Here is a 26,627-nt window from a genome sequence, read left to right on the forward strand (position 1 = left end):
ATCGGTTTCAACCACAATACCATAGGATGACCCATTTGGTTATCAGATAATTTCATGTCGCGATCTAAAGTAAATCACGCTAACCTAATAAGTGCTAACATTTCAAAGCATAATGAAAGGGGAAAATTATTTTGTCAGAAAAACAGGGTTTTTATATTATAGTACTCAGGATAACACATAAACACAGTATGACTACATGAAGAGAGACAAAAGGCACAACTTTTCCCCAACAGAAAATTCTTCCAGTAGACCTGTGAGAGTAAAAGATACACATTAATTGGTATTTATTACACATTATTTTTTTTTTTTAGAAATCCACGAGGTTCCTGTGCCTTTTGAGTTTAGAAAACAAAAGCCTTTTTTCTAATTATAGCTGAATAAACGGAAAATAAGGTAACGCAACCAGGTGTTCCAACTGTTTACTAACCGTATCAAAATCCAAGTAAGTAACAGAAATATTAAATTAAAAGCAAAACATTATACGTAAATCTCGATACATGAAATTAATCTCGAAATGATATCGTGGATGTTTGCAGGAAGTTCAAAGTAAGTATACCTATACTTTGCATAAAAATTGGCGCCATTTCCCAGGTGGAATGTTCAGGTGATCAAATATTAACGTAATCAATTTAACCAACAACAACGCAAGATGCTATTAAACTTTAGTCTTCATAAAACTTTATGTAAGTAAGTAAATATATAAATGAATGAAACCTCATGTCAATGTACGTCAAAGGAAACGATTCAATAAATCGATATTTGAATAATCATGGCGTGGACAGGATTCTAAGACGATTTTGATTATAGATTCTTGTTATTTTATGATAGATGTGGATTTTGTAGCGTGTACCGCGGGACGGGACAGGGCGGCGACACGGTGTTCATGTTTTAGGCATTTTTTTTATATGACTTATTGTAGATTAGAACAATGCGGAGCACTGGGTGTTGAATGAAGACTTCTTCGTCGTGCGCCTGCATGCCAGTACGCAGAGAACTGTCAAGTTTGAATACAGAAAAATGGCTGAATGCGCAGCAACAAGCCTTATTCCATCAAGAATCGTCGTATCGTACACTCGCTCCGGTGGTAGCCAGTTCTCTGTATGCGTACTGGCATGCAGGCGCTCGTCGAAGGAGTCTTCACTCAACACTGAGGACTCTTACCCGATTTAGGCATCAGCGAATTACATACAAGACAGATGTGATCTCGCCTTGGCTAAGGCCTTGACTTGCAGTGTCGTGTGAGTATCGCCTAAGACTTTTCATCTAAGTAAATGAAGACTTTTACAACATGCCGGGACGATAAGCAGCCCAAAAAGTTTTTATTTTCATCATTCATATAGACGTCGGCATTACCTACTAATTGGTAATCTCACTATTGGTAATCTATATCAAAGTAATTAACTAATATGAGGTTTCATTACATTGTGAATTGTAGCGTGTAGTGTTTAAACTAATATATTATAGTCACTCAACACTTAGGTAGGTATTTGATATTGAATTGATTTACTTAATGTGAACATTTGAAATTCAAATCAAATTATGTATTACAATTTTCAAGTATCTTTAAGACGGTGAAGCAAAATACAAGTATACGGGAACGGAAATCATGTTATAAGTAAGTATGATAAATAAGTCTATCTCATTGTCAATTATTTTTTCTAATTACCTGGAAGTAGTAATTCGCTCAACAAAGTGCGATAACTTCTGTCGTAATTCGTCGCAGTCTTCATTATTTGTAAACCATTATTACGACATACTTACATAGAGTAAATACACCACAGTGTAGGTTGCCGTATGTTGTACAAATTAAGGAGGATGTGTCCCAGTACAAGTCACGCCCTGCGAAGTTTTTCCTGAATTATATGGGCCACCTGAGCTGCGGCCCCCGACACGATGAGCACCACTTCAATCCCCAGCTAAACCCTAAACTTGGGAGGGTTCAACAACTCTCAGATAGGAGCAGGATTCAATTACCCACTGACACTCATTGTCACGGGGTGAACGATAAGCATCACTTTGATCCCATAAGCTATTAAATTAGTTTAAGTGTTTTACAATAACAACATCTGTGGTCCAATATTTATTATTCTATACAAGTGTTTATAATCTCCTTTCAATTTTGAGTAAATTCATTATTGAAAAATTATAATTCTGGACACGTTTTCAAAAGACTAAAATTATTTAATAAAGGTAAGTAAGTAAGCTTTTTGTGTGAGAGAATCAATATCGACAGGGAAGCAATAAAAGGTATGGGTAGGTATTAAATTCCTTTATAATAATAACGGCCAGCTTTGTATGAAATATAAATTAATCCATTTCGAGGAAAATCGTTCATGCTTAAGAAGCTATTGAGTGTACCATTGGACGTAGTATTAAAAGCGTGCGTTTGACCCGGTGATTTTACATATGTAAAATAGTAGATGTATTTTTAGAGCGGCGTGCATTCAGCTGGTGTGGCGGGGCTGGCGGAGTATTGAATCATAAAGCATCATTGACGTCAGAGCCTTGCCACATCGACTCACAGAAACTGTCGGTAAGAACATTTTCACACCCAGCCCACACTGGTAGTATCTAGCGTTGATGCGTGAAAGACAACCTCGCCAGAAAGTGGACATACTCTAAAGAATTCCGCATGCCTAATTTATATGTGGATTAATTCACAAAGGCTCGGAAAGCTTCCAAAAATCTTTAAGCCCGACATTCGATGCTGCATAGTCCCTCGCGTCTTCGACACACCGGCGCTGGCGGTCCATTAGCGGGAATTATCAGTAACGTTGCTGCTATCAAGGTTTAGCCTGTGCAAAATAAAATCCCTCTGCGGTGTAATGTATTTAGTCGTCGGCTGCGTCATCATATTGCCTCTATGTAAACACTAAAAGACGACGGAAATTTCAAAGGCGTGTCAAATGGAGCAGGGCCGGTAATTTAATAGTCGTGACAGCATTTGGGTAGCTTTATTTTTCAAATAAATAGGCCGGTAAACTACTTTGTAACAGCATTTCCTCCACTAGTTTACTGCTAACAGAATATCTAATGGGGGAAACGGAACAAGTTGGAGCAAATACCTAGGCATACAGCGATACTGCAGCAGACTTCCTTTTACCTATTCGCAAATTAACACTGACTGTCTTTTTGTTACAACTAAACCGGCTGGGTCGATTTGGATAAAAATTAACACTTAGGTATCTTTTTTAGGTATCTTAGGTATAGGTATCTTCCAATATGGCGTATACATATCACGGCATAACTGCAGTCCACGTGGACGAACTCATTGGTAGAAAACTAGTACCGTGTAAAAGGAAAATAGTACGACGTTCAATTGAATAGAAAATACAGAGAGCTAGTCGGTACCGTGAAAACCCGTAATCATATGCAAATAACTGCATCTATCTACTTCCGCTGAATGGCGATAAGTTATGTAAGTTAAATAATGCACCGCCTTCGCATACGTATATATGCACCTGTAAGTACACAATATAGTTAGTAGATATTTGTGGCAACTTGGCAAAACGGGAAGACAACAGATGGACTAAGACTGTTACTGAATGGTGGCCAAGGGATGGTATGCGATGTCGAAGATCACAAACCCGGTGGTCGGATGACATTGTGAGGTATGCCGGAAAGCAATGGATGAGACTTGCACAGGACCGGAAAGGATGGCGTGAAAGATAGGAGGCCTATACCCAGCAGTGGGTGGATACAGGCTGAGTAGATAGATAGATAGAGATATTACTGATGCATAATCGATCTGCAGTAGGATTGTGAAGTATATTAGTTTTACAAACATACGGTCATAATATGAATATTGAAAACCTGAATAGATACAAAAAGAAGGTGGAACTCGTCAACACCATCAAGTGCAGGAAATTGTCGTACTTCAGTCACGTCATGATAAATGAAAAGTAGATTATGTATTTCTTACATTTGAACAAAACAAATTGTATTATAGGTTTATGTGTACGTTATGAACGCCAAATACGGAAGACTCGACACAAGCCCTCCTACAACTGTACATTTAATTCTGCTGGCCAGTTATTCTGTGCGCCATGTGGCCGAACCTTCAAATCGAAGTTCGGTTTTGCTAGCCACATTAGAGCCTATCATAACATCGACCTGGGATAGACATTTAGGAGTCGCCGTCGCCGGACACGGCTTGGATGATGATGATGATGATGACGTTATGATATGAAACATTCATAATAATAATAGCTATAGCAATCGCTTTAAGTATATATAAGCACATTGAACGCTGTTTGGTAAATTTGATCTTTATATGTTTGTCTCAGGCATTGTGAATAAACTTCTGGAGGCTTAAAAAGCAATTTATCTAAAAAGCAATACTGCTATTTGACATTTATTGTGCATTGTAAAAGAGAGTCTTTTACATGCGCAAATGTCAAATTGCAATATTGCCTTATTAGGTGAATTGCTTCTATGTGGCCTTTTGAACCTCCCTGGTGTGTTCTTGGTAGGGTTTTTACCAAGCTTGCTAGTTGCAAGGCTTTCTTGTAATTGATTTATTAGTTGAATATCGAAAGATATATTAAAGATAACGTTAAGTAAAGATCTTCTTCTATCGTGTGGATTATGAGGTGGAGTACTAACCTCATCAACCCTGGTGTCAGGGTTATTATTGAGCCGCCAAAGAAAAGTAAAGATAAACTACAAATTCATCTACTTACTAACTATGACTACGTTTAACTACGACAAATTATTTACGTTTCATGTACAATATTGTTCTTCAGCATAAATTACGTTCAAACGAAATCGTACACTTATATTACCTCTAAAAAATATATCTAAACGGGACACAGAAAAAATCTTTTGGTCTTACACAATTGACCTTGCCTTTGTCTACCAAATTAGGATACCTATATTTCTAAAGCTTAGTCTTTCCAATTGCGGTCAGATTTATTCTACTTATTTTACAGTTGCTAAGGTCTTCGAAAAGAATCACTATTTTTTTAACAACGGTAATATGCAATAATACGTGAGTGTGGTATGATTATTTCTGCTTTATGGGAGACGTTATGCTTTGTTGAAGAAAGAGTGTGAGATGATACCGTTAGGAAGCGGAAAGTTTGACAGAACAAAAGAAGAACGGCCAATTATTAACTAGTGATACAGGTGTCCCTCCAAACTAGAGGGTTTGTAGCTATGATAAAGAAGAAGCCAAACCCATGTTGCTCTACTGCGAGCGTGAGCACATTTTACATCATAAATACACTTCTCATCAAAAAAATCGAAACACTTCCGTTTTCATTGTTTCTGTCCGAATTTAACACAAAAAAGAATTCATACGATGAAAAAAAATACATAAATGTATAGCTGGCAGTTTGGCCATTACAGTAATAAGCGAAAATTCTAAATTCAAAATTAGAATTTCATTTGTTTATCTTATAAACGAAATGAATCACTGTTTTGAGACAAATGTGTGTTTAGGGTTGGAGTACATTTAGCGTTTAAAAACTAAAAATTGGCGCCTATCCTTAAACTTTTTGTTTTTTATTTCAATACTGTGACTTTGGGACGTCTGAAAAAGGTTTTTTTTCTAAAACGTATGGATACTTCGCCCACAGAAGCCGCCCAAGTTGTGGCATTGCTGGATTCTGGCCTTAGTCAGCGTGTTGTGGCTGCAAGACTGCATCTAAGCCTGTCATCTGTTCATAGAGTCTATAAACGTTATCGGGAGACTGGTTTGTTCACGCGCCGTTCAGGATCTGTCAGGAATCGGGTCACTTCTGAGCGAGATGATCGATTTATTGTAACAACTTCTTTAAGAAATCGACGCCTTAACGCTTTTCAACTGCAGCAGCGGCTTCGTGTTGTACGAAGGGTGGCTGTAAGTGACTCTACAATTAGAAGAAGGTTGAAGGATCGTGGACTGGTACCGCATAAGCCAGCAAATGGGCCGAAATTAACTGCAGACCATCGAAGAGCGCGCCTTAACTTTGCACGTGAGCACCTAAATTGGTCATACCTACAGAACCGCCACCATAGCTGACCTTTTCTTCAATGCAGCATTGTGCATAGCGTTCTCCGTCTCTTCTGTAGACCTTGTTCCTTCCGTCGTTACCATACAGCATAATTTTACACTCATCAGAAAAGAGAACTTTGCTCCACTGTAGGTATGACCAATTTAGGTGCTCACGTGCAAAGTTAAGGCGCGCTCTTCGATGGTCTGCAGTTAATTTCGGCCCATTTGCTGGCTTATGCGGTACCAGTCCACGATCCTTCAACCTTCTTCTAATTGTAGAGTCATTTACAGCCACCCTTCGTACAACACGAAGCCGCTGCTGCAGTTGAAAAGCGTTAAGGCGTCGATTTCTTAAAGAAGTTGTTACAATAAATCGATCATCTCGCTCAGAAGTGACCCGATTCCTGCCAGATCCTGAACGGCGCGTGAACAAACCAGTCTTCCGATAACGTTTATAGACTCTATGAACAGATGACAGGCTTAGATGCAGTCTTGCAGCCACAACACGCTGACTAAGGCCAGAATCCAGCAATGCCACAACTTGGGCGGCTTCTGTGGGCGAAGTATCCATACGTTTTAGAAAAAAAACCTTTTTCAGACGTCCCAAAGTCACAGTATTGAAATAAAAAACAAAAAGTTTAAGGATAGGCGCCAATTTTTAGTTTTTAAACGCTAAATGTACTCCAACCCTAAACACACATTTGTCTCAAAACAGTGATTCATTTCGTTTATAAGATAAACAAATGAAATTCTAATTTTGAATTTAGAATTTTCGCTTATTACTGTAATGGCCAAACTGCCAGCTATACATTTATGTATTTTTTTTCATCGTATGAATTCTTTTTTGTGTTAAATTCGGACAGAAACAATGAAAACGGAAGTGTTTCGATTTTTTTGATGAGAAGTGTAAATCCGTGAACTCACACTGTATAAATTTGAAAATTAGTAATTGTTTCGCCACATTCTGAAATGTTTTGTATACTACGTACGTCAAAATTTTGCCGCCGGGAACTATGATACGCCGTATATTCCTGACAAAAACAGACAAACAAGTGGTTGCATCGTGTAACTAGTTTGAAACTAGCTAACACGAGCCAGCGGCGCGTCTATTTGTGTGTATTTACAATTCATCATACATCGTAAACAAATCAAATCACGCTGTACAATGTGTCGTCATATCGGAGATTTCATCAGCAGTTTCAAATCAAATATGGAATTAGAGTGTACATCTCTCTATGTATAACACAAACTGGGCTTTTAGAGGCTACAATCTAACTGTAGGAATCTTTGCGTAATATACGAAGTTTTGTATCACATTCCAAAAAAATCTTAATTTGTCCCATATCATTATTAAAGTTGAGCTTCATCCCAAAATCACAAGTACTTTCAAGTAAATCAATTAAATAAATTGAAAAGTACTCGACTTTAAACTTAAAAACTTACTTATTACAAATACCAAACCTTATATTATTTCTTCCTTTTTATGAGACAGGTTTTGAAATCCGTTTGATTGTTATAATTACTTAGTTATTTGCGATATAATTACTTAGCCAAATTATGCTTTGACATATATATATATATATATATAAAAGGTATGGGCCGGAGAAGGAATATAAAATAGGACGAAGCGGGAATAAAATGACTAAAATGATATTTTGGGATGAAGGAATATTTTCGTTCCAAATTTTAGTTATTTAGCTTGGGACGATATTGTTTGGGACGACCTAGGATTTTATAATGTGGGACAAAACTCAGTAGAACATAAGAAGAATAAATCTGTAAAACGCCCTCTATATTGTTTTTGGAAAACGTAGCCTGGAAAGTCCCTCATCGTGATTAATAGTAATCGAACATTACTCTAAAATCCAATTCTATTTAAGTCCTACAAAAATCTTGTAGATCAAAAAGATTAAAAATAATATTTTATAATCTATTTAAACGTAATCCTCGGCCAACATCACGTACTTACCTATTATAATTTCTATAGTATTGTCACACTAATGCGATTATGTAGCAATAACTGATTCGATTAATCTTTCAATAAGCTTCGTCCAGTCACATATTATTTTATTATAGTAATCCCCCATTCCCAAAACAAAGCAGCGAATAATTTAATGGATTACGCAGATGTACCTCTAATCTTTTGAACTACCTAAATGTAAAATTATAGTCGAAAGGTTTCGCTGACGTTTACATACATACCCACATACACTCACGCCTATTTCCCACCGGGGTAAGCTTCGATCCTGACACATTTCACTTGCTACCTCCGCATTCATCAATCGTTTTATAAACGCACACTGGTTCAGAGTAGATCGTACTGAACCTTTACATCTCAAATTTGGTCAATGCATGTCCTTCTAGGTCTTCCTCTGCCAGCCCTACCAGTAACCTTCGTTTTACTTATACAGGGTGGCCCAGAAGTTCACGTTCAAAATGAAAAAATAGATAGAGGGGCTCATTAGCTACCAGAAACATCCCCATATATGTTCAGCAATTATTTACGGTTCAGGAGATATGACCCATTTTGTACCTTTTTCTAGATTTTCTACCTTACTTCAGAAATCATCATTGTGTCGCTATCCCTTTCTTAATAATTATTTAATTTTACTTCACAACTATGCCTAAGGCTGTGTACCGCTCAATCAAAGATAAATCAAAGTCAATCAAAGATAAAAAAAAGTTATCGGAAGTCAAAGTGAGAATTCGACCAAAATTGTTACAGTTGTTAAAACTTCGCCGAAGAATAATAAACACATGAGATTGTCATGGACCCTGAAAGTATTTCTAAAAACTGCTCCATTTAATAGGCTTTTAGAAACATCCAAAAAAAAGTACCCTTAATAAGGGCATAAAACTAAGAACTCCTAAACCGTAAATAATTGCTGAACATACATGGGGATGTTTAATTTTTCATTTTGAACGTGAACTTCTGGGCCACCCTGTATATACTGCTTTAGTAATCCTATTAAGTATACTCCATCCGCTCTACGTGTTTGTTAGAGAGTATTATACTACTTATCATCTCCGATTTTATATCTATATCGTGTAAGTTGATAGAAACGTCACACAGAGGATTTGGTACCTTCTTAGTATATTAATACAATTTATAATAGTAGTAGGGTTACTAAATCCTTGGCTAAAAATAATAATAGGTAAAAGCCCTTAACGCTTCCAATTTATCTTAGCAAGTAGTAAACGCTGTCCGAAGCCAATTATCACGTCAAAAGAAATAACATTTGAACTACGAGATTACTTGAAAAAAAATGTAAAATGATTTGTTTGTACAAAGTTCGGCAGTAGTAACATGACACATACTTAACAAATATTTAAAAAGGCATGCTCCGATAATCTTGGTCAATATTTACATCACCGATAAGTTTTTCTGATACTATCGATTTTTGTACAAAGGGCCAAAGCAAAGAGAAGACCGTTATTGAAAAAGCTCTAGCACGTTTAACATTTTTTTTTTGATGGGTTTGCTCATGACCCCAGACTCGCTCTATTTTTATAAACACGTACTATTTTTCTAATATATATTACTATTTTTATTTATATAGTATAAAATAAGTAATTTTAAATGTTGTCCAAAGTTAAAAAGCACATCTCAGCCAATCCGTTAAACGTTGTCGGCCTTTTTTTACCGACTTCAAAAAAGGAGGAGGTTTTTTTATGTTTGTTCGGGCATATCTTCGTCGTATATGAACCGATTTTGATAATTCTTTTTTTGTTTGAAAGGAGATATACCCAAGGGGGTCCCATGTCAAGGAAGTCAGGATCTGATGATGGAAGACCAGAGAAATCGAGGGGAATTTTCAAAAATCGTAGGAGCGACTAGTGCGTTTGTAAAGTCATATTGATCGGATCGATCTTTAGGCTTCGGGAAAACTTCCCGACCTTCGAAAACTGGTCAGCATCAGGGAGATACCCTATGGCCTGGCAAAACTATACAACCTGGAGCAATTTTTCTTTCACGAAACGTATTTAAATCTTGATCAAATTCAATAGCCGGTGCAAAAAAACAAAATGGCGGAAAAAAAAGATGGCCGCCATACAAAATTTTGTCGATTTTGGAAGAAGCCCGTTTGGGTAAAAATAATGTATGGGGCGCTTACTCAAAACGTCATGTAGAGTACGGAAATACTTTCTGGTCACCAAAAACTGCTCCGCATCAGAGAGATACTCTACGGCCTGGCAAAACTATCGCACGTGAACCAATATTTCTTTCAGAGCACTTATTTAAATCTTGGTCAAATTCCATAGCGCGTAAAAAAAAAACAAAATGGCGGAAAAACAAGATGGCCGCCATACACAATTTTGTTTTTTCAGAAAATGTCTCGGGATATAAAATATATATCGGGGTTGTGATCGGATCGTCATGTTAAGTATGGAAATTCTTCCCGATTTTCGAAAACTGCTCCGCATCAGGGTGACACCCTACGGCCTGGCGAAACTATCACACCTGAACCAATTTTTCTTTCACGAAACCTATTTAAATCTTGGTCGAATTTAATGGCCGGTGAAAAAAATACAAAATGGCGAAAAAACAAAATGGCCGCCATACAAAATTTTGTTTTTCCAGAAAATGTCTTGGGGGTAAAAATGATGTATAGGGGTGTGATCGGAACGTCATCTTTGAAAACTGCTCCCAATCAGGGAGACATCCTACGGTCTGGCAAACCTATTGCACCTGGATTTTGTTTGTTTCCACGACACCCATTTAAATCTTGGTCAAATTCTGTCGCCGGTGAAAAAAAACAAAATGGCGGAAAAACAAGATGGCCGCCATACGAAGAGGGACAGTTTCGAATAAACAGGACACGCGAGCTGCTTTAGCAGCGAGCCAACCACGCGAAATCTACTGTATCTATATGTATGCGTGAGTGTGTATGATAGCAGCTTCCACTGACAACCACATGTGTGTATGTACACATACACATGTGTGTGTGTGTGTGCGTGTGTGTGTGCGCGCGCGCGTGTGTGTGTGTGTGTGTGTGTGTGTGTGTGTGTGCGTGTGTCTGTGTGTGTGCGCGTGTATCTGTGTGTGTGCGTGTGTACGTGCGCGTGTGCTCGTGTGCGTTAGCGCGTGTGTGAGTGTGTGTGTGTAAACATGTTCATCAATAATAATTGTGATCACTACTAATAATATATTATATTATTATATATGAATATAAATCAGAAAATCTGTCTGTCTGCATCCTTGCTCGGTCTAACCATCACTTAAAATCGTAAAATAAAATAAAATTTTTAACAAAAAAAAAACCGACTTCAAACGCAAAACTAAAAAGCAATAAATAAATTTACTTCGCACAAAGTAATTAGTACGTATTTTCAATTAGTTAATTAATTTATAATTCTGAAGTCGGTGCCAAGTAAATGCTACAACAACCCTACTACAATATCAAATTACTATGTACACACAATATTGTTTAATACCTATATCAAAGCAATTACAAAACAATGTCAAACAAAAAATTACAAAACAATCAGTATTGAAAAATATATGAATCGGTACTTCGTTGTAGCATTTCCTTGGCACCGGCTTCAGAATTATAAATTAATTAACTAATTGAAAATACGTACTAATTACTTTGTGCGAAGTAAATTTATTTATTGCTTTTTAGTTTTGCGTTTGAAGTCGGTTTTTTTTTTGTTAAAAATTTTATTTTTTATAGCCAAAACTGTCCGACTCTCCGGTCCGCGGAGGTCCGCGTGTTTCTCTATGGCCCGACTAGAGCTCCATCCATCTACGTTTTTACTATTACACTACCCCACTACTGTACTCATACTACTAGATATATCAAACTCCTAAATATATCAAAAGCTGTAATCAAAAATAGTTTAAAATGAAGCTAAAACGTTTGTTAACGTAATCTGCATTAATCTCTAATTATCCATTTGCTTTACATTTAATGCTGGGTTGGAAATTATTTTCTATGAATAGAGTTCTATTCAAAAATAATTTCTTATCTGTAACGTAGAACTAAATCTACTTCCATAATTATACGAGTATAGAGCTAGGTAATGCATATACTTATTTTTTTTTCTAAACTACTTATAGAGATTTAAATAAAAAAACTACTTTCTTTGTAACTTATAAACAAAATTACTTAATCATTTTTTCGAGTCTTTTTATTTCGTAGGTTTATCGTTATGCATTTAAAAAGTTACTTATCATTTTATAGGTTTGCAGGCCAATGTAGTTGAATGTTAGTTATTCCAGGATTGTACAGATAGCTTTTGAGCCAACAAAAGTATCGCATAGCTTTATTGTGATAAACCGAAAGCATTTCCGTGTTCGGCCCGCTTTGGATTGTTAATTATCGATTCTCCGATGGGGATTAATCTCTTAAATGTGTCGTGTTTTTCATCGCCTGCATTTTTCACCTTTTATTTAGAATATTAAATATTGGATATTAATAAAATAATGAATATTTCAACTAAATTATTATTACTCGTATAGAAAAGGAAATTTAATTAATTACCTATTTTAAACTGTATTAAATTTTATACTTAATTTATGTCTTTACATAATCATAACATTATTCGCCCACAGTTTATACAACAAAGCAGAACAAAATATTAACACTGAATAGCTTTTTAACAACACAAATATAATATTCATTCATATTTTTATTATTCAACAAAAAATATCATTTACATTTTTACCTTTACAAAAAGTTTTCAATTTATATACAGTACTCAATCAAAATAAAATAAATTATTCACTTTGTAGATTCGACTGAATCACTTTGTTACTAGCCCACGGCTAGGTTTAAATAAATACTTACTTACATTTATTTATTCTATTTATTTTATTTCGGAACGTAGCAACACAAAATGTGGGAACTTACAAATGTAAAATTGATTTCAAATTCAGGGATTTTGAGGATGAAAACCTAATTAGGTTGGTGAAACACTGGCGACGGAACTGATGTTGTACCGGATCGTTCTTTGTGTAGTAATCGTTGAACCAGATACTCGTATTTAACCACTATCTACTTAGAGAATATTTAAATTATACGCATTGTGTTTTCTTTTATAAATACCTAAGTAAGTAGCTACGTATCTAGGTATCTACAAGTAATTCGTTACTCGTAAGATAGATTAAGTATGCGGATTATTACGGGTTCGTCGGCACTTAAATACTCAAACAATCATCTTTTCATTGTTCTTTGATTATGGTTATTATTGCAAAGCCAAATCGGCCTCGGGACTATGAATATTATATAAATAAAATACTCCTATAATAGTCTAAAGGTACGCAAACCGAGCTACCCGTTGAAACTTACGGCCTAATCTTAGTAAATTATGCAAAATCCCAAATTGCCACCGAGAAAGACTATTGTGGCCAGAACAATCAATAAACAGAATAGCGTTTTATTTTCATAATTTAGTAGATAGAGTACATCAAATCGTTTTCAATGTCCTCCGTTCGTACCGACATACTTAATTTATTAATGTTTTTTGGGAAACAGAAAACGAATTTATTGCCTTTATTTTATAAAGAACGGTTTACCTTTTGGTGTATTTTTGGTAAAAGAAGCTTGTTAGAATGGTTGGTATCATTTTCTACATTTGGCCCAGGGGCGCGGTGCCTGGAACCCGTCCAAGTTATATTGAACCCTCAGGATACGCGCCCTTCACTTCAAACTTGTTTTGACATTTCAAACAACACTTTACAACTAATAGTTCGATTTAGGGATTCAATTAAAAGCTCACAGCAAAATACTAAAACCTGCTATTTTACTTTCTGTAATATAGAGCAGTAGAGCTTACATTATGTCGCAACGAATTATTAACTACTTCCTAAACAAAAATAAACTTGACATTTTGTTTTATGCATAAAGGACATGAGACATTTAAGGATAATAAAATAAGTATGTCACAAAAGATCTATGACTTTTACTTGGTGAACCCGAGTATCTCTTCAAACGCAGACTAAACTTTAAAGACTAAACATAGCAAAAAAGAACATTATCACCACAAGCAGGTAAAGAACGGGAAAACACAAAGTGTATTTAGTTGTAAAAATAATAGTGAATATTAAAAGTGGACTGTATTGGGAAAATTGCGATATACTAAATTTGGGTAAAAAATTGATACGAAAGTGCAACTTATAAAAATACGACAATAGACGAGAAAATGCCTTTAAAAGAGAAAGACTCACCTAGATGACCTGCTGTGACATACGCAGGCTCGAGAACCAACAGCCAGGGAGGCTCCTGCAGTACCTTCAGCTCGCCGACTTACCTCAGATTACCGAGTTACCTATAACTGTGGCAAAAACACTCGAGCGATGGATTGTCTTCCCAGTCTAAAGGCACTGTTGCACTAGAAGTAACTTTCGGCAAATACGACAATGGTTCGAAAGGATTCAAAATTATTCGAGGGTCACACGTCTGACCTCTATAACGACGCGAAAGCAAGCGAGTGAGGGAGACGTTCCAAAACTAAATTTTCAAAAAGTTATTTTTTTTTTTTTTTAAAGTTATGTTTGTGATGTTGCCAGGCGAAATATAGTACAATTCTGAACATTCCGCCCACCAAAATACATTGTATTTTAACCGAAGTTAAATTATAACACGATATATAAGCAAAAATTAAAACTATAAAACGACACGAACGAAAAAATATTTGTTTACGACATTACAAGTTAACAAAGAGTACTGTTTTACTTCAAATCCTCCATTGGCAGAGGGCAAAGTTTAACGATAGGTCGTTTGAATTCGCCAACTTCTGTACGCACCGTGACAACTCTACAGACACCATCAGTCCCGGGATGAAGTTTCGAGACGCGACCGATTTTCCATTTCATTGGACTGCATTGCTCGTTAACAATGAGTACAAGAGTACCGATCGAAATTTCCCTTCGACTATTATACCACTTGTGACGCTGTTGCAAAGTGTGTAAATATTCAAGGTGCCATTTGCGCCAAAAATCTTGATGGATTTGTTGCAACAATTTCCATCTCTGCAATGAACCTAACTTTACATCACGGAAGTTGTTTTCGGGTAAGATAGTAAGGGGTTCCATAGTTAGAAAATGACCAGGGGTCAATACCGAGAAGTCGTTAGGGTCTGAGCTAACGGGCGAAAGAGGACGAGAGTTTAACATGGATTCAATCTGCGTGAGGACTGTGTAAAATTCCTCGTAAGTTAGGCGTTGCGAGCCAACGACACGCGACAAATGCGTTTTTACAGACTTGACCCCAGCTTCGGCCAAGCCTGAAAAGTGTGGACTACCAGGGGGGTTGAACACGAACTCGATTCGTTCGGCTCCGGAAGCCCCTTTCATAAGGTCACTAAGTATATTGTAGGCTCCGATGAAATTTCTACCTTGGTCGGAAATGAGTTTCGAGCAGCGACCACGCCGTGCGATGAAACGCCTCAAGGCGGCTAGATAGGCCTCGGAGGTCAACTCCGACACGAGCTCAAAATGAAGAGCCTTGGTGGCTGTACATACGAAGACACAAATATATGCCTTAAACGTGCGCACACCTCGACCCCGACCCAAACACACATCAAAAGGCCCCGCATAATCTACAGCAGCAGACGAGAATGGTTTTATCTGGTTGATACGAAAGGCTGGCAAATTACCCATAAGAGGAGGTGGTGCCACTTTCGGATGGGCGCGAAAACATTTTATACAACGCGACACAACAGAGTGTATTGCTCTTTTCGAAGACAAGATCCAAAATTCTTGGGCCAACAAGTTTTGGAGAGTTTGCAGTCCAGGGTGCATAAAGCGCTGATGATAATCATCAACTATTAATTTCGTGAGCCTATGATCACGAGGCAATAATAGCTGATGTTTAACGTCATAAGTCAGCCTTCCTTTAGATAGGCGACCGCCCACCCTCAAAAGCCCATGTTCATCCAAAAACGGAGATAACTTTCTCATGGGTTTAGGTAAGGGACGAGAAGAACTATCTTTCGACAACAGACGAATTTCTGTAGCAAAGGCACACTCTTGGACATGCTTCACGAGGAAGCGAAATGAATTATTTATTTCCTCAGGCGACAATTGTGATTTTAAATCCTTCGAAGAAGAGTTTTTCAAATTATTTTTGAACCGAAAACAATAAGCTAGGATGTTTAAAATCCGCTTAAAAGATGAATATCGATTGAGAATTTCATCTACGAACGATATGTTAGAAGCTGTAAAGAGGCTATAAATCTTCTGTTCATCAGATGCAAGGTGGTCAAACTGTATCTCAGACCGTGGCCAAAACTCTTGAGGTTGAGAAAGCCAATTAGGCCCCGCCCACCATGTTACGTTCTGGATGAGGTCAGCAGGATGTAAACCGCGAGAACCGCAATCCGCTGGATTTTCAGAACCAGCCACGTGGTACCAGTTTTGAGGGGACACTTTCTCCTGAATATCCGAGACTCTATTGGCCACGAAGGTTTTCCACTTCGATGGACAAGAGCGGATCCATGTCAGAGCGACACTTGAATCTGACCAACAGCAGATGTCGTCAAAATTATAAAAACCATCTAAAGCCTTTTTGAACGAAGCGATTAAGTTCGATAATAAAACAGCAGCTAGCAGCTCCAAACGAGGAACGGAACACCTACGAAGAGGGGCCACTTTCGACTTCGCACAGCAAAGTCGCACAACGATAGTGCTGTCATTTTTAACGACACGACAATAAATGACGGCACAATAACCCTTTTCTGAGGCGTCACAGAAACCGTGAAGCTGCAACGACGTAAAAGATTCGACCATTCGACGAGGAATGGAAAGCGAGCTCAAGGATGATAGCTGCGACTTAAACCTACGCCACTCCTGCGCGATAGTAACAGGAACTTCGCTATCCCAATCGGTTCCAGACAACCACAACAGTTGTATTAGATATTTCGCAAAAAATACGACCGGCGATAATAAACCCAAAGGGTCGAAAATCTTTGCGATATCCGAGAGGATAGATCGCTTAGTACAGCGTGAATCATCCATTGAAGTACGAAAAGTAAATTTGTCCTCTTGTGGGAGCCAAGAGAGACCCAGAATTTTAAGCGATAAATCACTTATATCTTCGAAACTCCGGAGGCGGTCGGAATATAAGTCAGAGTCCGGACAAGAATTCAAAAATTCAGGGCTATTGGAGGCCCATTTCCGCAAATGGAGACAAGACGACGACAAGATGTCCAGCAACTCCTTGCGCATTAGTAGAGCACTCTCAATAGAGTCTGCACCTGACACAATGTCATCTACGTAAGTATCTCTCGCCAAGACAGCAGCACCTTGAGGAGCACGAGATGAGAATTCCTCAGCTACCTTAGCGATGCACCAAAGCGCCTGGTACGGAGCGCAGGATACCCCATAAGTTACGGTAAGGAGGCGAAAATCCTTCACAGGGTCCTCTGGAGACGCTCGCCAAAGAATGCGCTGATAGTCGCAGTCTCGCAACTCGACCAAGAATTGGCGATACATCTGCTTGATGTCCCCGGTGAAGACTACAGCATGCCAACGAAACCTAACCAGAAGATCGAAAATGTTCTTCTGTAACTTAGGGCCAGGGAGCAACGAATCGTTCAAGGACACGCCAGCGGCATCCTTAGCACTTGCGTCAAAGACCGTACGCAAGGGTGTGGTAACCGAGTCAGGGCGTAGAACTCCGTGATGAGGGATATAATAGAAGTGGCCTTCAGACGACAGAGGCGGCTCAACTTCTTCCATATGACCACACTTGAGGTAATCGTCCATGAAGTTAATATAAGCAGTACGAAAGAGAGGGTTTATTTTAAACTTCCTTTCTAAATTCAGAAGTCGCTTAAGTGCGACCTCACGAGAATTTAAAAACCTTGGCTTCTCCTGAGGGTCGACAAAGGTTAACGGGACAATCATCCTACCTTCAGGGTTACGACAATAAGAAGCCTCCATATAGGTTTCACACGACAATTCAGCTTTCGAAAAAACGACAGGCTTAGGAGGATCTAAATTCTCCAACTCCCAGAACTTCTTTAAACTGTTGTCCAAAGACAAACTCGACACTAAAAGACAGTCCTTAGTCACAACACAGGAACCTTTACGAAAACGAGAACGACAAGTGTCAACATCAATTGCACATTCACCCATTACTATCCAGCCGAAAACAGTGCGGATAGCAACAGGCTGACCTGACTCGCCCTTGACAAGACCAGGTTGAAGTGCCGAAGCGAGAATATTGGCGTTGACCAACATGTCAATAGGCCCAGGCTGGTGGAAGAATGGATCAGCAAGATCTAATCCCCTAATATGTTTCCAAGAGGAAATATCAATTTGTCCCGACGGCATGTCAGTACAAATTTGCGACAAAACGAGAGCATTAAACGAAAAGTTACATGAGGAGCCACCATTAGATGGTACTATCTCACATTCGACAGTGCCAAGAGTATCGGCCGATACCGTACCAATACCATTCACAGAATGGGCATTGTCCCTTATGTCAAGTCCAAGCTTCTGAGCACAAGTCAAAGTAATAAAATTGCAGGCACTAGCACTGTCCAAAAGTATGCGAATAGGGGTCAATTTATTAAATTTATTTTTAATTAAGACCATAGCAGTCGAAAATAAAATTTGGGAATGACCTCCAGGAACAGTCAACGCTGTGGGAATATTCGACGAAGTCCCTTCGATACATTGTTGAGAAATGTCTTCATCAGCAGACGTGTGGAAATGAAGTAGCGCGTGATGCCTATACTTACATTTGTCACAGTGAACTGAAGACTTACAATGTTTGACTGTATGAGAGGGATGAAGACATACAATACAAAGTCGTTTATCCTTCACACAAGCAAATCTCTCACGAGGTGTCAATTTTAAAAATTTGGGACATTTGTCTATATTATGGCCAACCTTTAAACACAACGTACAGCTGATCACAGGTGGTACAATAAGCGATGACTTTGTTTTAGACACTGGCTTTGTAGTAACAATATTCAATTTACCAGAATTTTCCAAAGCTTGACTTCGCTTTTCTATAAATTTACACAAGTCAGCATATTCCGGAATATCAACATCAGACTCTAATTGTAACTCGAAAGCCTCTCTAGTAGCTACATCAAGCTTGGACCATAACAAATGGAACAGCATAAAATTCCTATCTGGTAACTGGTATTTGTCTAAAATTTCAATATTTTCTTTAAAAGTACGAAAAACTCTATTTAATTCTGTACTACTTTTAGACTTCACAGATTCACAGTGTAATAATTTTTCATAGAATATTGACGCTAACACTCTTTTACGTTCATAATGATTTTTCAAAACATTGTATGCATTTAAATAATTCTCATCTGAAATTGGATAATTCTTTATTAAATCCAATGCACATCCTCGAACATAGGTCAATAAATAATGTAGCTTTTCCACTGCTGGAATTTCCCTATTATGAATAAGTGAGTCATAAAGCTGTTTAAAAGAAATCCAATTTTCAATCCTTCCATCAAAAGGCGTTATGTTTATTTTAGGCAGCTTTACACTTAAGCACTGATTATCCGAAACTGAAACTGAAGGTTTTATATCAGCTTGCGACTTCTTCAACATACGATACTTTATTGACCTCACTTTTGTTTCAAACTGAGCCGAAAAATTTAACTCGCCTGGTCTATGTTCTTTCGAAACTGACGCCAATACTTCTATCTGTGCTCTGTGAAACTCATCCGTAATTTCTTTCACGTCCTGTAAAGTATATCCTACCAAGTCCGTGTTTTCCATACTTTCGATACGGGCAAATGCATAATCCCGAGCAATGCGGTTCCTGTCTCCAGTAACCGACATACTATCATCGTTACTCATTGTTAATTTAAGTTATTTTAACAAAAACAACACGAAAAACAATCGAAACCAACAAAAACAACGAATAACAATGTGATATGTATGAGGTTATTTTTAGACTCGATTGACAAGTAGTCAACTTGACGTACGGATGACAGTGACAGCAGACTGACAAGGTGCGTTCAGAAGCAAGTTCAAAAATTAAAAATAATATTTGAAACAAAACGGTCTTCAATCTTTTGAAGGTTAACACAAAATAAAATATGTGTCGTTTTAAAGTTACCTTCAAGTTTTTTATAATTAATTTTCAACTTCAAAAATTTGATTATGGAATCCTTAGATCGCCTTACAAATGAAATATCCGGCTCGAAGGACCAAAAAATGAATATTAAAAGTGGACTGTATTGGGAAAATTGCGATATACTAAATTTGGGTAAACAATTGATACGAAAGTGCAACATACAAAATACGACAATAGACGAGAAAAATGCCTTTAAAAGAGAAAGACTCACCTAGATGTCCTGCTGTGACATACGCAGGCTCGAGAACCAACAGCCAGGGAGGCTCCTGCAGTACCTTCAGCTCGCCGACTTACCTCAGATTACCGAGTTACCTATAACTGTGGCAAAACACTCGAGCGATGGATTGTCTTCCCAATCTAAAGGCACTGTTGCACTAGGAATATTTTCGGCAATTACGACAATGGTTCGAAAGATTCGAAATTATTCGAGGGTCACACGTCTGACCTCTATAACGACACGAAAGCAAGAGAGTGAGGGAGACGTTCCAAAACTAAATTTTCAAAAAGTTATTTTTTTTTTTTTAAAGTTATGTTTGTGATGTTGCCAGGCGAAATATAGTACAATTCTGAACATTCCGCCCACCAAAATACATTGTATTTTAACCGAAGTTAAATTATAACACGATATATAAGCAAAAATTAAAACTATAAAACGACACGAACGAAAAAATATTTGTTTACGACATTACAAGTTAACAAAGAGTACTGTTTTATTTCAAATCCTCCATTGGCAGAGGGCAAAGTTTAACGATAGGTCGTTTGAATTCGCCACCTTCTGTACGCACCGTGACAACTCTACAGACACCATCAGTCCCGGGATGAAGTTTCGAGACGCGACCGATTTTCCATTTCATTGGACTGCATTGCTCGTTAACAATGAGTACAAGAGTACCGATCGAAATTTCCCTTCGACTATTATACCACTTGTGACGCTGTTGCAAAGTGTGTAAATATTCAAGGTGCCATTTGCGCCAAAAATCTTGATGGATTTGTTGCAACAATTTCCATCTCTGCAATGAACCTAACTTTACATCAAGGAAGTTGTTTTCGGGTAAAATAGTAAGGGGTTCCATAGTTAGAAAATGACCAGGGGTCAATACCGAGAAGTCGTTAGGGTCTGAGCTAACGGGCGAAAGAGGACGAGAGTTTAACATGGATTCAATCTGCGTGAGGACTGTGTAAAATTCCTCGTAAGTTAGGCGTTGCGAGCCAACGACACGCGACAAATGCGTTTTTACAGACTTGACCCCAGCTTCGGCCAAGCCTGAAAAGTGTGGACTACCAGGGGGGTTGAACACGAACTCGATTCGTTCGGCTCCGGAAGCCCCTTTCATAAGGTCACTAAGTATATTGTAGGCTCCGATGAAATTTCTACCTTGGTCGGAAATGAGTTTCGAGCAGCGACCACGCCGTGCGATGAAACGCCTCAAGGCGGCTAGATAGGCCTCGGAGGTCAACTCCGACACGAGCTCAAAATGAAGAGCCTTGGTGGCTGTACATACGAAGACACAAATATATGCCTTAAACGTGCGCACACCTCGACCCCGACCCAAACACACATCAAAAGGCCCCGCATAATCTACAGCAGCAGACGAGAATGGTTTTATCTGGTTGATACGAAAGGCTGGCAAATTACCCATAAGAGGAGGTGGTGCCACTTTCGGATGGGCGCGAAAACATTTTATACAACGCGACACAACAGAGTGTATTGCTCTTTTCGAAGACAAGATCCAAAATTCTTGGGCCAACAAGTTTTGGAGAGTTTGCAGTCCAGGGTGCATAAAGCGCTGATGATAATCATCAACTATTAATTTCGTGAGCCTATGATCACGAGGCAATAATAGCTGATGTCTAACGTCATAAGTCAGCCTTCCTTTAGATAGGCGACCGCCCACCCTCAAAAGCCCATGTTCATCCAAAAACGGAGATAACTTTCTCATGGGTTTAGGTAAGGGACGAGAAGAACTATCTTTCGACAACAGACGAATTTCTGTAGCAAAGGCACACTCTTGGACATGCTTCACGAGGAAGCGAAATGAATTATTTATTTCCTCAGGCGACAATTGTGATTTTAAATCCTTCGAAGAAGAGTTTTTCAAATTATTTTTGAACCGAAAACAATAAGCTAGGATGTTTAAAATCCGCTTAAAAGATGAATATCGATTGAGAATTTCATCTACGAACGATATGTTAGATGCTGTAAAGAGGCTATAAATCTTCTGTTCATCAGATGCAAGGTGGTCAAACTGTATCTCAGACTGTGGCCAAAACTCTTGAGGTTGAGAAAGCCAATTAGGCCCCGCCCACCATGTTACGTTCTGGATGAGGTCAGCAGGATGTAAACCGCGAGAACCGCAATCCGCTGGATTTTCAGAACCAGCCACGTGGTACCAGTTTTGAGGGGACACTTTCTCCTGAATATCCGAGACTCTATTGGCCACGAAGGTTTTCCACTTCGATGGACAAGAGCGGATCCATGTCAGAGCGACACTTGAATCTGACCAACAGTAGATGTCGTCAAAATTATAAAAACCATCTAAAGCCTTTTTGAACGAAGCGATTAAGTTCGATAATAAAACAGCAGCTAGCAGCTCCAAATGAGGAACGGAACACCTACGAAGGGGGGCCACTTTCGACTTCGCACAGCAAAGTCGCACAACGATAGTGCTGTCATTTTTAACGACACGACAATAAATGACCGCACAATAACCCTTTTCTGAGGCGTCACAGAAACCGTGAAGCTGCAACGACGTAAAAGATTCGACCATTCGACGAGGAATGGAAAGCGAGCTCAAGGATGATAGCTGCGACTTAAACCTACGCCACTCCTGCGCGATAGTAACAGGAACTTCGCTATCCCAATCGGTTCCAGACAACCACAACAGTTGTATTAGATATTTCGCAAAAAATACGACCGGCGATAATAAACCCAAAGGGTCGAAAATCTTTGCGATATCCGAGAGGATAGATCGCTTAGTACAGCGTGAATCATCCATTGAAGTACGAAAAGTAAAGGGTATAGCGAGGTAAGGAAGACGAAATGGCCCCCATGGCCCATGACGGAATTATCATTTGTACTGGTATTGGCACTCTAAAAGAATACGAAATGTAAGGTCGTTGACCCCTGACCTTGACCTGTCTTTGAGATATTCGAGAAAGTTCGTACGCGCGCCGAGTTTTTTCAAAATTTTTTTTCCGAAAAACTATAAAAGCTAGAAGGATGGGACCAATTGCGTATAATTAGGGATACTTTGAAAAATATTCTGAATTTTTTTCAGAGTTCTGGTGAAATGACAACTGTGCAAAATAATTAAACAAAATATAAATATATTTTTTTAGTACTGTTCTATTATGTTTACCGCGCCAAAAAAAATATATAATACTCTTTGATTTATATACTTACACCACACAAAAACTGATTAAAATCAAAGAGGCGCTTCTTGAGTAATTATGAATTTACTTAGTGTGCGTACGGCTGGTAGGAACTAATTAAAGAGGTCGTTTTTAGATTAATTATTATAATTACATGTTAAACATAATTTTAATCATCATCATCACTGTTTTCATTTATTACAACATTGACTGCATCATTTCAAAATATTTTCGACAGAATTTCAGCAGGACGTAAAATGCGAGATAGATATCTCGCATGAGCTAAGTAATATAATTATTACACTTGCGGCATATGAAAATCGACTTGCGAAAATCGTATTTTGGGCAAAAGAAAACCCATTTATGCAAACCGTTTACAATTTGTACTACGAACTAGAGTTTTAAGTTTAGCATCCTGTAGCACTTTCTTCATAATAGTGGCATCATTTTCCGTACCATAAATTGGCCCAGCAAAATCAACTATAAACCCGTTCGTAGTACAGATTGTAAACAGTTTGCATAAATGGGTTTTCTTTTGCCCAAAATACGATTTTCGCAAGTCGATTTTCATATATCGCAAGTGTAATAATTATATTATTTAGCTCATGCGAGATATCTATCTCGCATTTTACGTCCTGCTGAAATTCTGTCGAAAATATTTTCAAATGATGCAATCAATGTTGTAATAAATGAAAATAGTGATGATGATGATTAAAATTCTGTTTAACATGTAATTATAATAATTAATCTAAAAACGACCTCTTTAATTAGTTCCTACCAGCCGTACGCACACTAAGTAAATTCATAATTACTCAAGAAGCGCCTCTTTGATTTTGATCAGTTTTTGTGTGGTGTAAGTATATAAATCAAAGAGTATTATATATTTTTTTTGGCGCGGTAAACATAATAGAACAGTACTAAAAAAATATATTTATATTTTGTTTAATTATTTTGCACAGTTGTCATTTCACCAGAACTCTGAAAAAAATTCAGAATATTTTTCAAAGTATCCCTAATTATACGCAATTGGTCCCATCCTTCTAGCTTTTATAGTTTTTCGGAAAAAAAAATTTGAAAAAACTCGGCGCGCGTACGAACTTTCTCGAATATCTCAAAGACAGGTCAAGGTCAGGGGTCAACGACCTTACATTTCGTATTCTTTTAGAGTGCCAATACCAATACAAATGATAATTCCGTCATGGGCCATGGGGGCCATTTCGTCTTCCTTACCTCGCTATACCCTTTGTCCTCATGTGGGAGCCAAGAGAGACCCAGAATTTTAAGCGACAAATCACTTATATCTTCGAAACTCCGGAGGCGGTCGGAATATAAGTCAGAGTCCGGACAAGAATTCAAAAATTCAGGGCTATTGGAGGCCCATTTCCGCAAATGGAGACAAGACGACGACAAGATGTCCAGCAACTCCTTGCGCATTAGTAGAGCACTCTCAATAGAGTCTGCACCTGACACAATGTCATCTACGTAAGTATCTCTCGCCAAGACAGCAGCACCTTGAGGAGCACGAGATGAGAATTCCTCAGCTACCTTAGCGATGCACCAAAGCGCCTGGTACGGAGCGCAGGATACCCCATAAGTTACGGTAAGGAGGCGAAAATCCTTCACAGGGTCCTCTGGAGACGCTCGCCAAAGAATGCGCTGATAGTCGCAGTCTCGCAACTCGACCAAGAATTGGCGATACATCTGCTTGATGTCCCCGGTGAAGACTACAGCACGCCAACGAAACCTAACCAGAAGATCGAAAATGTTCTTCTGTAACTTAGGGCCAGGGAGCAACGAATCGTTCAAGGACACGCCAGCGGCATCCTTAGCACTTGCGTCAAAGACCGTACGCAAGGGTGTGGTAACCGAGTCAGGGCGTAGAACTCCGTGATGAGGGATATAATAGAAGTGGCCTTCAGACGACAGAGGCGGCTCAACTTCTTCCATATGACCACACTTGAGGTAATCGTCCATGAAGTTAATATAAGCAGTACGAAAGAGAGGGTTTATTTTAAACTTCCTCTCTAAATTCAGAAGTCGCTTAAGTGCGACCTCACGAGAATTTAAAAACCTTGGCTTCTCCTGAGGGTCGACAAAGGTCAACGGGACAATCATCCTACCTTCAGGGTTACGACAATAAGAAGCCTCCATATAGGTTTCACACGACAATTCAGCTTTCGAAAAAACGACAGGCTTAGGAGGATCTAAATTCTCCAACTCCCAGAACTTCTTTAAACTGTTGTCCAAAGACAAACTCGACACTAAAAGACAGTCCTTAGTCACAACACAGGAACCTTTACGAAAACGAGAACGACAAGTGTCAACATCAATTGCACATTCACCCATTACTATCCAGCCGAAAACAGTGCGGATAGCAACAGGCTGACCTGACTCGCCCTTGACAAGACCAGGTTGAAGTGCCGAAGCGAGAATATTGGCGTTGACCAACATGTCAATAGGCCCAGGCTGGTGGAAGAATGGATCAGCAAGATCTAATCCCCTAATATGTTTCCAAGAGGAAATATCAATTTGTCCCGACGGCATGTCAGTACAAATTTGCGACAAAACGAGAGCATTAAACGAAAAGTTACATGAGGAGCCACCATTAGATGGTACTATCTCACATTCGACAGTGCCAAGAGTATCGGCCGATACCGTACCAATACCATTCACAGAATGGGCATTGCCCTTTATGTCAAGTCCAAGCTTCCGAGCACAAGTCAAAGTAATAAAATTGCAGGCACTAGCACTGTCCAAAAGTATGCGAATAGGAGTCAATTTATTAAATTTATTTTTAATTAAGACCATAGCAGTCGAAAATAAAATTTGGGAATGACCTCCAGGAACAGTCAACGCTGTGGGAATATTCGACGAAGTCCCTTCGATACATTGTTGAGAAATGTCTTCATCAGCAGACTTGTGGAAATGAAGTAGCGCGTGATGCCTATACTTACATTTGTCACAGTGAACAGATGACTTACAATGTTTGACTGTATGAGAGGGATGAAGACATACAATACAAAGTCGTTTATCCTTCACACAAGCAAATCTCTCACGAGGTGTCAATTTTAAAAATTTGGGACATTTGTCTATATTATGGCCAACTGTTAAACACAACGTACAGCTGATCACAGGTGGTACAATAAGCGATGACTTTGTTTTAGACACTGGCTTTGTAGTAACAATATTCAATTTACCAGAATTTTCCAAAGCTTGAC

The 26,627-nt window shown here is 38.5% G+C and overlaps 1 protein-coding gene across 2 annotated transcripts; it reads right to left on the minus strand.

The window, feature by feature from the left end:
* Nucleotides 1-5,230: 5,230 nt before the first annotated feature.
* On the minus strand, nucleotides 5,231-26,089 carry LOC126366021 (uncharacterized). 2 transcript variants are annotated; one of them, XM_050008880.1, is made up of 2 exons: nucleotides 15,491-19,757; nucleotides 5,231-6,666 (listed from the first exon to the last, which is right to left on the minus strand). In XM_050008880.1, exons 1-2 carry the CDS (start codon nucleotides 19,755-19,757, stop codon nucleotides 6,650-6,652), a joined length of 4,284 nt encoding a protein of 1,427 aa, XP_049864837.1. In that variant the 3' UTR covers nucleotides 5,231-6,649. The 2 variants fall into 2 exon arrangements, with proteins under 2 accessions (XP_049864837.1, XP_049864838.1); XM_050008881.1 differs by lacking the exon at nucleotides 5,231-6,666 and adding an exon at nucleotides 25,462-26,089 and having other exon boundaries at nucleotides 14,458-17,765.
* Nucleotides 26,090-26,627: the final 538 nt, after the last annotated feature.

Source organism: Pectinophora gossypiella, chromosome 4 (genome assembly GCF_024362695.1).
Source record: "Pectinophora gossypiella chromosome 4, ilPecGoss1.1, whole genome shotgun sequence".
NCBI lineage: Eukaryota > Metazoa > Arthropoda > Insecta > Lepidoptera > Gelechiidae > Pectinophora > Pectinophora gossypiella.